Genomic DNA, 14,649 nt, shown 5'->3' with positions numbered 1-14,649 from the left:
AGTCGTAATAATCGTATAAACCCTTCTGATCACTTACTGACCAATCACTTACTAACTCATGACTGGAAATGATCCCAAATCTGAGATTTGACAAAAGGAGGCATATAAATCAATTTAACCACATTGTTAAGGAAAAGAAAATCCATCTGTCTGCCTGCCCCCACTCCCTCTCCATCTTGTGAACACCTTGCCCTACATGGACTTCACACGACGGTCTCAGACCACTGCAGGCCTCCATCTCAGTTTTTCCTGCCAAAACTCATCCACGTGCAGCTGGCGTTCCCTTCTGGAGTCGCTGTGACCTCATCGATTACACGCTGTGCAGAGTCGGTTAGCAAGTATTTACTGGGGCCGGCAGCATGGCAGCAGGCCCCCAGAACACAGAGGCGGGATGGCCCTGGGGCCTCCCGCAGGATGCCTGGCGAGAGGCCAATGCTGGGTGCAGCCGGAGGTCCTAACCTGTTCCCCCAGGTCAGGTCAGTTGCCTCGGGGGTCATTCTCCCTCCTGCCAGGCAGCTTCTCATACCTGCCACTGAGCAACTTAGAAACACCAGCTGAAAAATCATTCTGGCTCCAGAGAGAGGAGAGTGACCCATTTGGGGATTACCTACTTCCCACCTTTCTACAGAGGATACAGGTGGCCTATGACACAGGCCTGGGGCTGGTCGCTGTGTCCATGGCAGAGCTGATTAAGGGAGGGTTTCTGCCCAGACAGCAGGTGCGCTCCACTCATTCCTCAATCCCAGGAGCAGAGAGCCCGATGCTGGGCTTGATCCTAGGACCCTGGGATCATGACGCGAGCCAAAGGCAGACGCTTAATGGTTGAGCCACCCAGGCACCCCCCGTTTCAGTCTTAATGTTAGTGTGCTGATATAGTTGCTGGCAGGAGAATGATATTGTCACATCAAGGCAACTATAAAAAACCTCTTTACTCAGCGTCTCATAAATATGTAAGTTGTCTTCTGATAGAGACGAGGGTTCTAGACTGGGATTTTCTGGGTCCAAATCCTGGTTCTGCCACCTGTTAGCCATATAATCTTGGGAAGTCACTTGATTTCTCTGCTTTAGTTACCTCATCCGTAAAATGGAGAATAACATAGTCTCTGCCTCATAGGTTTATTGGCAGAATTAACCAAGAGGATACAATAAAGCGCTTGGAACTATGCCTGGCATAGGAGCACTCAGATGTCTGTTGTATCATCGTTATCCTTCAGCTTGGGTTTATTGAAAACACACTCCTTGCCAGGCCCTGGGCCATGCGCTGGGCTGCAAATTGAAAGACATTGTCTCTGTCATCCAGGAATTTACAGCTGTGCACAATCAGTGTGTACTTAAATTATAGGTGTTACAAGACAAAAACAGGCCCAGGCAACAAAGGCCAAGTGAGGGCTTCTGTCTTGGGTGCGGCCCAGGACCATGAGGAAAAAGCAGAGGAAGATCCCAGGGTGAGTTTTGGTTCCAGCGCAAGAAGCAAGCAGGTGCCTGGCAGGCTGGAGGGAGGGGCTGACATGGGGTCCCTGGGGGCCCAGGAGGAAGACTTGGAGGGCACAGTGCCTTTGGGAAACTGCAGGTAGTCCGCAGGGATGGGGGGGGGGGGGGCAGCACTGGATCAGTGGTCCAGGGCTGGCTTGAGGCAGCCCTGCACAGGCCTCACCCAGGAGCTCGGACGGTGGGTCCCAGAGGAGGCTCTGCGAAGCCTGGGAAGGTGCCCAGGCAGGGAGAATAACATGGCCAGATTCCCACTTTAGAATGTTTATTCTGGGAAATAGTAAAGGAGAATGGACAGAGGTAGGAGATGCTCTAACATCTGGGGCGTGTGAGGATGGGTCAGAATGAAGACATGACAGCAGCGTGGAGGGGAGGACGTGGGATTTGAGGCAGTTTGGGGCCAGTATGTAGGGCAGAGGGCTCAGAGAGCTGGGGATGGCTGCCGGATTTCTACGCTGAATGCATGGTAACCGGATGTCCCACGGGCCAGGGAAGGGAGAGTAGAAGCAGGGGTTCAGGGAGAAAGGAACAGATTCAGTTCTTACATGGTGATTTTGGAGGATTGGGGTTTTTTTGGCTTTAAAGCCTCTTGAACAACCAGGTGGAGATGTCTGCAGCTTGAAAAGAGGCCTGAGTTAGAGCCCGGTCTTGAGCATCACCACTGGGGGTGACAGGGAGGACTGTCGGTAGCAGGGCATGGGGGAGGTGCAGAATGAGCAGGGAGAGGGCCAGAAGGGATCCCTGAGGAGCACTGGGGTCCACGGTGGGCAGCATCCCAAGGGAAGGCAAGGGGCCCAGGCCCAGAGGCAGGTGGACACCCAGAGGGAGCAGAGAAGCCACAGGAAAGAATGACAGAAGGGACTGGATGGTCACAGGAGATCCGAGGGAAATGAGGACTTAGAACTGACCTTTGGGGTTGGTCGCGGGGAATTGCACAGTGACCTGGCGAGAGGCGTCCCTGGTGTGGAGAAGCCCAGTGCTGGAGAGCAGTGAACTATAGTAAGGGAGAGGTAGCAGAGACGGAAGTGCGCATGACCTCAGGAGTCTCAGGTGTGAGGGGAGGGAGAGCCCGGAGTGTGCACACAACGCAGGCGAGAAGCTTTGCGGTAAAAGTCTGCGGCCCCTGAAGACCAGGATTAGCTGGGACCCTCACCTTCCCAGCTGGTGGTTTACCCAAGCAGACTTGGTTTCTCTGAAATAGGAAAGGAACTGGTAGGGGTCAAGGAAGGTACTGGAAGTTTGGGCTAGCCACTGAAGGGAATGGTTGCCAGAACCGTATCACACCTCGCTGCCCCAGATTTAAAACAGATGCCGCTATGGGGCCAAATGCATATTTAAGAAACATAGAAGCATTATGCACTTACAAATTCTTTAGTGTTTTCAGCTTGCTGTGCACAGAGAAAACACTGGAAGAATATCCTCCAGCATGTTAATTACACGGATCTACGGGTGGTGAAGTCAAAGGATGGATTTTCCTTTTCAATTTCCTCATCTCTATATTTTTGTAAGTCACGAGCAAGGATTACCGTGGCAATGAGGAAAGAAGCATTGCGACGTTGTGGTCTGCCGGGCTACAGTGACACAGAAGCTTCAAGGCCTCCTCGCAAGATGCGTAAGAATGGGGGGTAGGCGGTTCTCAGTGGTGCCAATGCGACAGCACTAGCAGGAACGTCTCAGCAGGGCTTCCGATCCCTGCCGTCTGTCCAGAGCTGTACCGAACAAAATTCCTGGCCGTGAACTAATAACAGGAAATTCTGAAATCTTTGGAGATAATCAGAGAAGAGAATATGCTTTTTAGAAAGAGGAGGAAGGAAAGAGACAACAGACGTTTGAACCAGAGGCAGGGAAGGGCCCGTGTCACAGTCTCGTCAGTCTCAGGGACTGGCCCAGCTGGTCTCTGGCTCTGAGCGACGGATTCAGGAGGCAGATGGGTACATCGTTGTATGATGTCTTCCCTCATGGTCTGGAACAGCAGGCAATAATGCAGATACAAAATGAGGGTTCCAGTGGCCCTTTGCAGTGTTGGGATTCCCTCTTGTAGCCCTTTATGTGCGGCCTCCCAAGGTTTATAGCAAGTTCTGGTGGCTGGGACCTTAAAAATTGGATGTGGAGGGGGGACAACGTGGACCTTCATTTAGGATAACTCGGCCCCCTTGCTTTATCTCCTTGGGCCTGTGATGTTCTCCTTGGGCCAGTTTTGCCTTTGTAGATAAGACAAGAGTGACGTCCAGCTGTGGTTTTATGGCCTAAGGATTTATAAAAGGTCACACGGTTGTCCAAACTCAGTGACTTTTTACATTAAAAGGAATTAACGTGGCCCTCTGGGCTTCTGTGGGGCCTTCTCTGCCTGGGCCAATACCCTTCCCAGTCCCCCTTTAAAATCTGCTCCTCTGGGTGGTCAGAGCCCTGCCTTGCCTTTGGAAAGACTTCCAGACCCTGCCCTTCTCTGGTGCCTCTGGGCAGGGCCCCAGATATCCCCAGATGAGATGGTCATAGCCTTCTAATTATAAAATTCAGGAAAGCTGGTCATATTCCTGCTTTGGGTAGCTCGTTCCTGGGTTGTATTTTTTCGCTCGCATTTTTAGTGAGTTTCTAACTGCAAATGCCATGTGTTCTTATTAGGACATTTTAAGAAATATGGTTCATGGGGCGCCTGGGTGGCTCAGTGGGTTAAGCCTCTGCCTTCGGCCCAGGTCATGATCTCAGGGTCCTGGGATCAAGCCCCGCATCGGGCTCTCTGCTCAGCAGGGAGCCTGCTTCCCCCTCTCTCTCTGCCTGCCTCTCTGCCTACTTGTGATCTCTCTCTCTCTGTCAAATAAATAAAATCTTTAAAAAAAAAAAAAAGGAAAAAGAAATATGGTTCAGAAAGTACATATTACCTGTGATCCTACTCTGTGAGATAACTATTAATAATTTTGCAGGGGTCTTTGTGTTTCATACACACTGTTGACCCTTGAACAATGTGAGTTTGAGTTGCACAGGTCCATGCATACATGAATATTTTATTTTGATAAATGTAGTCCAGTATTATAAGTTTGTTTTCCTTATGATTTTCTTAATATTTTCTTTCCTCTAGCTTACTTTATTGTAAGTCAATACTTTATCATACAGTATATCTTATGTATAACTTACCGCATATGTGTGAATGGACTACTTACATTATTGATGTTCTGGTCAGTGGTGGGCTATTAGTAGTTTAGTTTGGGGGGAGTCAGGAGCTTAATGTGGGTGTGTCTGCAAGGGTCCCAACACCTCCATTGCTCAAGTGTCTATGTGTCAACTCTGTACGAGCATGTCTTAACATGCCAAATACCGTTTAGAAATCTACATTTGCCTTCAACGATCTGTCACAGACGTTCTCCGCATTAATAGCTGTATACTTTTACAGCATGTTTAATGTCAGGAGGTGTATCCTGAAAGGCGTTATACATACCACAGAGTCCTTGCCTACCAAAGTTTGTTTGCTTTTAATTTTTTTATCTTAGGGACACCTGGGTAGCTCAGTCGGTTAAGCTTCTGCCTTGATTTCAGGTCACGATCCCAGGGTCTTGAGAGCCCCGAGTTGGCCTCCCTGCTCAGCGGGGAGCCTGCTTCTCCCTGTGCCCTGCCCCCTGCTTGTGCTCTCCCCCCTCCAATAAATAAATAAAATCTTTAAAAAAGAAAGAAAGAAAATTTTTATCTTAGGCTTTTCCGGGACCTGACTGCATTTTGCAGACCAGATTTTTTTTCTACTTTTTTGAATGTTTAGAAAAAATGTTAATGATGGTTAAAGGGTATAAAAGATAACACGATGATATGATGATACAGTGTCTTCACTCCCCTCCAACCTCATAAATAAAACATCATAAAGACAGTTTAACCTCTTTGTATCCCCCCCCACCCCCACTCCACTTCATTCCCTCTTAGCCTCCCCGCCACCACGGAGGGGATGGTTACCCTAAATCCTGTGTAGTTTTCACCATCTTTGGTGCCCACAGTGTCCAGGTGCCAGGATCCACATTTCTAGACATTTCCTCTCAGGACCACATCTCAGTCCCACTCAAAATCCTGAGCCTCCACCAGTGAGAAGAGCATTCCTGTGGACGAGCAGTCCTTTGGATTTACTCGTGTCCTGTTTGTTGCCCCGTCGCCTGCAGGGGGACCAGGGAGAAGCGCGGCACTGTTCCTAGTGAAGTCAGCCACGTGCTGCCCATCTCGGGCGCGAGCAGGTCTTTGATGAGACAGGAAAGTGCAGGTGACAGCAGATAAAGAGCTGGTGACAGGGGTCAGCAGGGGAAAGTTGGGGAGCCCAGCAGAGAGCCACAGGAGGGATGGGGTGACGGGGAGAAAAGGGAAGCACTCGTTGCCTCCCCAGAGAGGCACCCCAGGGCCACTTTGAGACAAATTGAAAATCTTCCCATAATCGAACTGGGATACTGAATCTTTTTTCCCCTGCCAGGAAGACACCCCCTCCCCCATGCCCTCTTGCTCCGGCTCTCCTGTGCTACCCGGCACCCCCTGCACAGGCCACCTCTGGCCACTGCTTGGACTGTGTCCTTCCCAGCTGCCTCTCTCCTGCTGCAGCCGCCGGGATCCTCCTGGCCTTCCCGGGTCCCCACAGCCCTCCTGCCTCCCCCAGCTCCTGTTGCACCGGCGGCCATGGCTTCCACTAGGTGCTCAGCCTCCTTGCTGTGTCGGGGTGCCTGGGGGCCCGCCCCACCCGCTGTTTGTGACCCAGGCCCCCGTCACTTCCTCACACTTGCACAGCGTGCGGTGTGGTGTAGATTCTCGGCAAGGGTTGTTCATTGATTTGTCTTCACAGTTTCCATAGCTAGAATCTTTGTCCCCCGTGAGTCATTTTCTTAGCAAAAGATGCAACTCCAGCTCCCTTGTATTGTTAGCATTTCGAGTTCTCGCTGTTTCTTCAGTGGCTCCTCCTATCCCAGAATTTCTCCTTTGCAGGAAAGGTTCTGCCACTCAGTTTTCATCTGTTCTACCCTGGGAACTCCTCCCTTGGCATGTTCTAGTCCGTCAGCCCCACTCTGGGAAGGCCGGAGATGCTCTGTCAGTCCTGAGATGGCCACACTGTCCCCCCCAACCACCCCCAGGGGCCCCTTCGGGACCTGGGCGTGGGCCCAGTTCTATCGTTTGGCTGTTACATCAACTTCGCCGATGGTGGTGGCTCATGGCTGCCACTGAGGAGAGCAGCCTGGTGTTACCTCAACCTTGGGTGGGGATCTGGAACAGTCCCATGCCACACTCTGACTTGACCCAGAGTTAGGCCCAGTTCTCGCTAGGGAGCTGGGCCACACGGCTGGCACCCTTGGCTCTCTTCTTCCTTGTTTTGCTGCTTTCACCCCATGCTGGAAACCGATAGACCTTTTTTTTTTTTAAAAAAAAAAAAAAGATTTTTTTATTTAGGGCACCTGGGTGGCTCAGTGGGTTAAAGCCTCTTCCTTCGGCTCAGGTCGTGATCCCGGGATCCTGGGATCGAGCCGCACATCGGGCTTGAGCCCCACATCAGGTTCTCTGCTCCGCGGGGAGCCTGCCTCCTCCTCTCTTTCTCTGCCTGCCTCTCTGCCTGCTTGTGATCTCTCTCTGTCAAATAAATAAATAGGGGTGCCTGAGTGGCTCAGTGGGTTAAAGCCTCTGCCTTCGGCTCAGGTCATGATCCCAGGGTCCTGGGATCGAGCCCCAGATCTGGCTCTCTGCTCAGCAGGGAGCCTGCTTTCTCCCCCCTCTCTCTCTGCCTGCCTCTCTGCCTACTTGTGATCTCTGTCAAATAAATAAATAAAATATTTAAAAATAATAATAATAAATAAGATATTTTTTTAATTATTTATTTATTTGACAAACAGAGATCACAAGTAGGCAGAGAGACAGGCAGAAAGAGAGAAAGGAGGAAACAGGCTCCCCACGGAACAGAAAGCCCGATGTGGGGCTCAGTCCCAGGACCCCAGATCACGACCCGAGCCGAAGGCAGAGGCTTTAACCCACTGAGCCACCCAGGTGCCCCCCAATAGACTTTTTCTAGGCTACGGGGTCTGGTGCTGAGCCAGGCAGAGCCAGTCGTGGAGCTTCTGGTCATAGTAGTTCTCAGCCCTGCTAAGAGCTTTTTTGAAAATGCAGGTGTCTGGGCCCCACGGCTGACGGTTCTTGTAGGGCAGCTCTGCCTCAGAGTCTGGGCACCCACAGCTTGTTAAAGCTGCACATTGTCTCCCGTGCACGGCCAAGGATACAGGCTACCTGGCTTGGTCTGTTCGGGACTGCCAGAGACGGGCTGGCTTTTCACCAGCAGGAATTTATTTTTTGCAGCTCTGGAGGCTGGGAAGTCCGAGATCAAGGTCCTGGCAGCTTCCGTGTCTGGCCTGGGCCCACTTCCTGGGTCATAAACAGCCGTCTTCTTCTGTCCTCAGGGGGCAGAAAGCAGGCGGGAGCTCTCAGAGGACTGGTTATAAGGTGCTAAGCCGTGACCTAATCGCCTTGTGGAACCCCTCCCAGAGCATCACCTCCCGGAGGCCCCACTTCCCTAATACCACACACTAGGGTATTTAGCCTGTGAATCTGGGGGAGACGCAAACGTTCAGTCCACTGCCCTGCCCTGTGCTGAGCACTGTTTCTGTGGCGAGCATGACCTGAGCCCTTTCTGCAGGTTACCTGCACCTGCGTCTGGTCAGACCCTCGCAGGCACTGCCATGGACCAGCCATCCTAGCTGGAGACCTGTTCGCATTCGCCATCTCTCCTCACACCCTCTCCACCACCGCAGGATTCATCTGGTTCCCTGCCCCTTTTGTTTAGATCTGAATTTCCCCCATGTTTCTCCCCCACCCTCGTCCCTCGGTGTTCACTTCCTGGGTCATTGACAGTAACCTCCTAACTGGTCTGTGGGATTTTCTTCTCTCCGTCTTCTTACGTGATCCACGCAGCATAGGCAACTGAGTTCTTGTCCTCAAGATGCTCCCTGAGGGCTCTAGGTGACCCACGAAGAGGACTCCTGTCCCAGCCTTTAGGCCTGGCGTTCGTTCTACTCAAGCTGGCCCTTGCCCATCAGCCCTGCCTCTCTGCTGCCACTGCATACCCGGGCTCCACTGTGCCGATTTTCTCACTGTCCCCCAGGTGTGCCGTGCTCTCACCTTCTCGTCTTTCTCTGCGCCCCTCCGCCGGCCACAATCCCTTTTCTCCCTCAGGTCCACTTCTTAAACCTCTCTGCATGCCTCGGGACCTTCCTCTTGAGGGGCGTCTGGGTGGCTCAGTCAGTTAAGTGTCTAACTCTTGATCTTACCTCAGGTCTTCATCTCGGGGTTGTGAGTTCAAGTCCCGCGTCGGGCTCCATGCTGGGCATGGAGCCTACTTTAAAAAGGAACAAATGAAAAAAAGCGCTCACCTCTTAAAACTTCTGTAGTTGTGTTGGCTAATTGGCAGCTGCTCTTCTATGCTTCTGCAGCACAGCTGTCTTCTAGAACTGTTGTTACTCCCCAAAAGACCGGGAGCCTCCTGGGACGGAGACCTTGTTCAATTTCTGAATCCACAGCAGTGAGCACAGGAGCGCATCCTGAGCACCAAGTAGGTTCCTGGTGAAGATGGGTTATTGCATCCTGGCTTAGGCCCAAATGCGGCCCGTTTTCCGTCTGCACGGATGGGCACCCAGCCCCGGTAGAGTCTCGTGGCATTTGGGGTCTGACACGCGAAGGTATTGAGAGTTAGAACAAAATGCACAGTATTCACAACCATATGAAAAGGAGGGGCACCTGGGTGGCTCAGTCGGTTAAGCAACTGCCTTTGGCTCAGGTCATGATCCCAGGGTCTTGGGATCGAGCCCCGTGTCAGGCTCCCTGCTCAGTGGGAATCCTGCTTCTCCCTCTCCCTCTGCCACTGCCTGTGTTCCCTCTCTCGCTGTGTCTTTCCGTGTCAAATAAATAAAATCTTTTTTTAAAAAAAAGTACGGAAAGGACGGGATAGCGAATTGGAGGGCAGTTCTGGTCAAAAAGCAAGTCAGAAATCTGAGGGCGGTAGTTCACAGCTGCTTTTGGATTCTTAAGAACCAAATACAGATTACCAATGCTTCACAACAATAGGATTGGTTTAAATAAATAAATAAATAAAACTTGATTCTAGTTTAAACACTAATTTTCCTCAGGGAAATTTTTTGGTCCATAAGTGTCCCTTAGTGTTGGCGTAATCCTGAACACACCTGTTGTTGGAGTGAAAATGTCCTGTCCGTGTGTGTAGTTGTTGCTTCCAAGTGACCATCCCCACCATGGAGCATCAGAACTCCTGGAAGCCCTAGGCCAGCCCTGAACGCCTCTCCTCTTTCTGACAGGGAGCAGTGCCCAAAGGAAATGCCACTAAAGAATTCATCGAGAGTTTACAGCTGAAGCCCGGACAGGTGGTGTACAAGTGTCCCAAATGCTGCAGCATCAAGCCTGACCGAGCCCACCACTGCAGGTACCCATGTCCCCCCACAACCCCCACCTCTCACATGCTCTGGAGCAGTGCCCACCCCTGCTCTGGGCACCTGACCACTGTGACTCCCTCTCGATCTCCGTGAGCTCCCCAGATTGGAAAGGGCATTTGGTTTGGGCTCAGGACACCTGTCCTAAGACTTGACTCTGCCGCCCCTCACGACAGACCCTGCCAGGCCCTGAACTCTCTCTGTCTGTCTGTAAAATTGAGGGGTTCCTGTCATCCTGCCTCAAAGCTTTATTACTTTTTAAGGGCACAGGAGACAGAGCTTTGGAAAATCGTTCTAAATGTCCGGCACTAGACCCATTTAAGAGGTGGGCCCTACTCACTCGACTTTCAGAGGGAAACGAAAGGGGCTGTGCCTAAAGGGCAATGTTTCTTTAAAATAGAACTTCTAGAGGTTGTGACAGTTGTGGGTTCAGCCAAAAAAGGCTTTTCCTCCTCTCATCTCTGGTGACTTTTCCCTTTGATTTTCAGATTGTCTCATTGTTTTGAGTCTTCTCAGCGAGAAGACATCTAGCTAAAAACTGCATTTTATCACTCTAAAGGGGACTTTAAATGCTAAATTATCCTTGGTGCTCCTTGGTCCTTTGCTCAGACTCTGGCGGCGGGAGGGCAGCCAGGAGGGCCACACTAAGCTCACACAGCTGGTGAGTGCCACAGACAGGCATGGGGCCCAGTGTTTGTGGCTCCAGTCCAGGGCTCTCTCTACTAGAACTCCAGTTTGGGGGTGACTTGTGTGTCCTGATGGAATTGTATGTCTTTCTGTCAGAGATGGCAACCTCCCCAACTAGCTGACCTCTCTTGAGGGTGACAGCTGAGGAGCCTTGGACAGGGCCTGAGGAGGCTTGAGCAGGGCCTGTGCTAATTGCGGTCTCCTGTGGGGTTTCCAGCAGTTTAGAGAAGCTGAGCCCAGCGTGGGGCCAGTTCACTTCTGAGATCTGGGTTACAGATGAATTCAGGGCTTGCTACTCATGCCTGGGGTGGAGCCACCTGTCTAGCTTTTTCTGCCACCTGTTTTCATCGCCTATATGAAGAGGCCCCATTTCCTTATGTGCTTCCCCATTCCCCGACTCTGGGCAGCCCAGTATGCTGAATGGGCTCCTGCCTTGAAGTTGGAGAGTTCAGCAGCATTAGAAGGCCAGCAGGGACCCCACCACACTGTGGGACCTCAGACCAGGCAGCAGCACGTCTCTCTGCGCTCAGCTCTGTCCTCTGCAAAGGCAGTTGTTGCCTGGCGGCTTGCCGTGAGCATTAAACAACGGGAATCGCTGGCTCCCCCAGCAGAAGCCACTGGTTAGTGGAGGCATGTGCGAGCGGCAGGGCGCGTTGGGTTTAGAGGCTGGAACAGCAACAGGGAGGCGCGGGTTTTGCAGGAAAGAACTTTTGGGTGACCACAGTGGTTCTTTCTCTTCCCTCCCTGAGCCCTCGGCTGCCTCCACTGCCTGGCATTTTGCTCACCGCCTCCTCTTCGACTTTCTCCCCGGGATGATCCAAGGGAGGTATTCTTGAGTGCTAGTAAACAAATCAGTTTGAGCAAAACAAGAGCTGCTGATTCAGACGAAGTCGAGTGAGGATGCCTGTGTGTCGCCTGCTTCCACGTCAGGAAGTGTGTGCTGACAACTGCTCCTCTGTGAGGGCTCGCGGCCGCCCAGACCATCTGGGGACCCACAATTTGGGATAAGCACAGTTCCCAGCACAGCAGACAGAGCCAAGTTGATGACTGCTTGAGCAGACTGGCTCGAGAGAGTCGGTGTCCCTGTCCCTGCTCGAGTGAAGGCGCGTGTCTGTGTGCATGAGCATGCCCCCGGCTCTTGGGATCCTGTCCTCCCGACGGAGCCCCATGGAATTTAGCCCCATGGAATTTAATCAGACCCACTCCCTGAGCTCTGATGGGTACCGCAGATGCTCCCTGACCCTGGATGCGTGGGTATTCCTTCCAGCCCAGTGGTGTGTCGTGGGTCTTCTCCCCATAGAGAGGCATTCCAGAACCCCGGGCTGCTTTCATCTTGGCAGTTCAGGACCATGGAGGCCTGTGGAAACACTAGAGAGGGGTGAAGTCCATTCATGCTGAAGTGGACAGCGAAGGTGTTAGGCTTAAGAGTTAGGTTCCTCTTGCACAAGAAGGTGGAGACCTATGCTCCTGGCAAAGCCTCATGCCCCTCCCCTTGCTGCCTGCCCCCGCAAACACATGCATATGGAGGCTGAGACCATCACAGACTGCTTAGGGCCCCTGCCCAATTCTTGCATTTTCTCTTTCATGGTCATGACCACCAATAAAATTTATGTAGCGCTAATATTGTTTTGAAAGCATTTTACCTACATCATCTCTAATTGGGAAATGGGGACCAGTTCTGCAGAGGATAGTTCGGAGAAGCTAAGTTGCTTTGCCCAGGGCCCAACGTGGGGATCCAAGAACAGTGTTCTTTCTGCCACACCGGACTTCCTTACCCAGCATTCTTGCTGAGCTGGGCCCAGGATGTGGTAGACCCATTTTTGCAGAAGGTGTGGGGTGAAAACCTGGACATGGTCCACCTAGTGTCCTCCTGCTTTGTTCTCTGCTTGCGCCCTGCCAGGTGTCCCAGTCTGACACGCTGGAGCCACAGCCCAGGCCTGCTCTTTCCCCATCTGTAGCTTCATGGCCTGCACTTGGCCCCCACCTTGCTAAGGAGGTCTTGGGCCTGGTCCTGGGCCATAACAGTGGATTAGACATTGACCCTGACCCTGGGGCCTCCCACTGAGGCAGGGCAGATGTACCTTTCCACCCCGATACAGTTTGGTAAGTGCCTCTGTAGGGGGAGATGCAGGCCCTCAGGGACACAGCTGTATTTCCAAGGTGAGCTATCGCCCACGCTTGGGCAAGGGCCTCCGCCAGCGACTTTGGGGCTGAGAACCAGGAGCCTCAGGGCATGTGAGCCGAGGAGCTTCTTGGGCTCTACCAGGCTTTTGAAGGAAGTGCTTTGGGGCCTGAAAAATGGCAGGGAACCTGGAGGAACAGAGAAGAGGGGCATTGCCTTCCTCTCGAGCATTGATTTAAAAACACAGAAGGGGCTCAGGAAACCCTAAGGCAGGGACATCAAAAGATGCTTACATGGAAGATGTTCCATCTTTGCAGTGACTCTTCCCACAGGCTTGGGACGCACTGCCAGGTCTACAGGTGCCTACACCCCAGGAGTGCACCTGCGCACGGCGGCTCGCACAAGGGGCAGCGAGGTGTGCCCGAGAGGAGTCCCAGGAAAGGGCTGGCGCACACAGGAAGGAAAGAGCAGCAAGGAGCCCCAGAGAGGAGAGAACGAAAGGGCCCTCCCTCTGCCTGCTGTGTCCCCAGCCATGGGCAATGGGAAGAGGGCTGCCTCTGAGGTGACTAAGAACTCCTCTGGGGTATCCGGGGTTGTTGGAGGCCCACATTTTTCCTTCCTAGGGATGGATAAGGGCCCAAGGCGAAGAAGCTGGGCGGGACATTGGGCAGGCCTTACCCTTGGTGTTCTCCAAACCCCAAATGCCAAACCTTTCAGGCTGGTGGTTTTGTGAGTCGTGGGCAAGACCCCTCAGATCAGGGCCTCTTGCCACGCTTCATGGGTGGACTCCGCACCCACATGCACCCCCGCTTGGCCCTGGAGCTTCTGAACAATCCTGCGTGCCAGGGAAGAGGGTTGGCCTCGGCATTCCGTGTCTTTGCAGACAGGAAACTCGGAGCCGGGCACAGTGGGCCAACTTTGGCCACTCTCAGCAGCTGTGCTCACTTGTCCCTGCTCCCTGGAGGAAGAGGAGGAGGCGTGTCCTGATGTGGCCGCCCAGCAGCATGTAGCCTGTCGTGAGACTTTCTTCCTGGGGTGCACGCCGGGGCTCTTCAGAGGCTGGGAGGAGAGCAGAGGATGGATTTGCCTGAGAATTTGAAAGTCAGGCGGCTTTCTGAAGCTCCAAGTGCTCTCTACTGCTGAGCACTCTGCCTCAGGGCACCCACTAGGAATCCCACGCAGAGGAGGCACAGATGGAGGAGAAAGGGCTCGGGGACCGGGGGCAGGGAGGGTGTTACCCCTGGGAGTTTGGTCCCCTGGTTGGGAGGGAACGAAGACACCAGAGCGGAGGTAGCCCGTGCAAGGCGGCTCTGTCGTGGGAACATGGGGCCTGGGGGCCGAGGCCCAGGATGCAGGGAGTGGCCCCGTCTCCACTCTCTGCTCTGGACTCTGAAAATAGTCCTGGGAACAAGTGTTATCAGTTGAGAGCTCTATTCTACATAATATGTACGTTTTTAATTAGTAACACATGCACACAGAGAGCGAGACAGATACCCGACTTTGTCTTTATAGCCCTCTGTGTCCCTTTCATGCCTCTTTCCTCCCCTGCCCTCCTGGCTCCCCAGGAGATCCTAGAGCGGGGCCAGCCTCTCTGAGATGTGCCCAATCCCCCCCATGCTAGTGAGGACCTTCAGAGTCGTAGAGGAGAACCAGGGTGGAGACTGGCCAGGCCCCCACAATCGGTTCTCACCTTGTCCTTACAACACTTACTTGCTGTGGACGGGGAACCCGGGGCCCCGAGTCTGGCCAGTCTGACCAAGATAGCTCAGCAGGCCCAGGCCGACCTTGTCACTTAAGGTCACACCCTGCTCAGAAAAGGCCACATGTCCTCCTCGGGGTGCAGATGAGCCCAAAGCTTTGAGTCGTCCGTGGCCTCGCCGCGGGGCCCTCCTGCACCGTGGTCTGTGCTTCCTGGCCTGC

General features: G+C 53.0%; 1 protein-coding gene across 3 annotated transcripts in view; it reads left to right on the top strand.

Annotated features, from left to right (window-relative positions):
* The window catches only part of ZDHHC3 (zinc finger DHHC-type palmitoyltransferase 3), a 54,546-nt gene that overhangs the window by 21,928 nt on the left and 17,969 nt on the right, over window positions 1-14,649 (top strand). For all 3 annotated transcript variants that reach the window (XM_059160667.1, XM_059160669.1, XM_059160668.1), the window contains exon 3: window positions 9,789-9,913. In XM_059160667.1, coding sequence (XP_059016650.1) covers window positions 9,789-9,913 — 125 coding nt within the window. The remainder of the gene's footprint in view (window positions 1-9,788; window positions 9,914-14,649) is intronic.

Source organism: Mustela lutreola, chromosome 2, assembly GCF_030435805.1.
Source record: "Mustela lutreola isolate mMusLut2 chromosome 2, mMusLut2.pri, whole genome shotgun sequence".
NCBI lineage: Eukaryota > Metazoa > Chordata > Mammalia > Carnivora > Mustelidae > Mustela > Mustela lutreola.
This window is presented reverse-complemented; position numbering and strand designations above follow the sequence as displayed.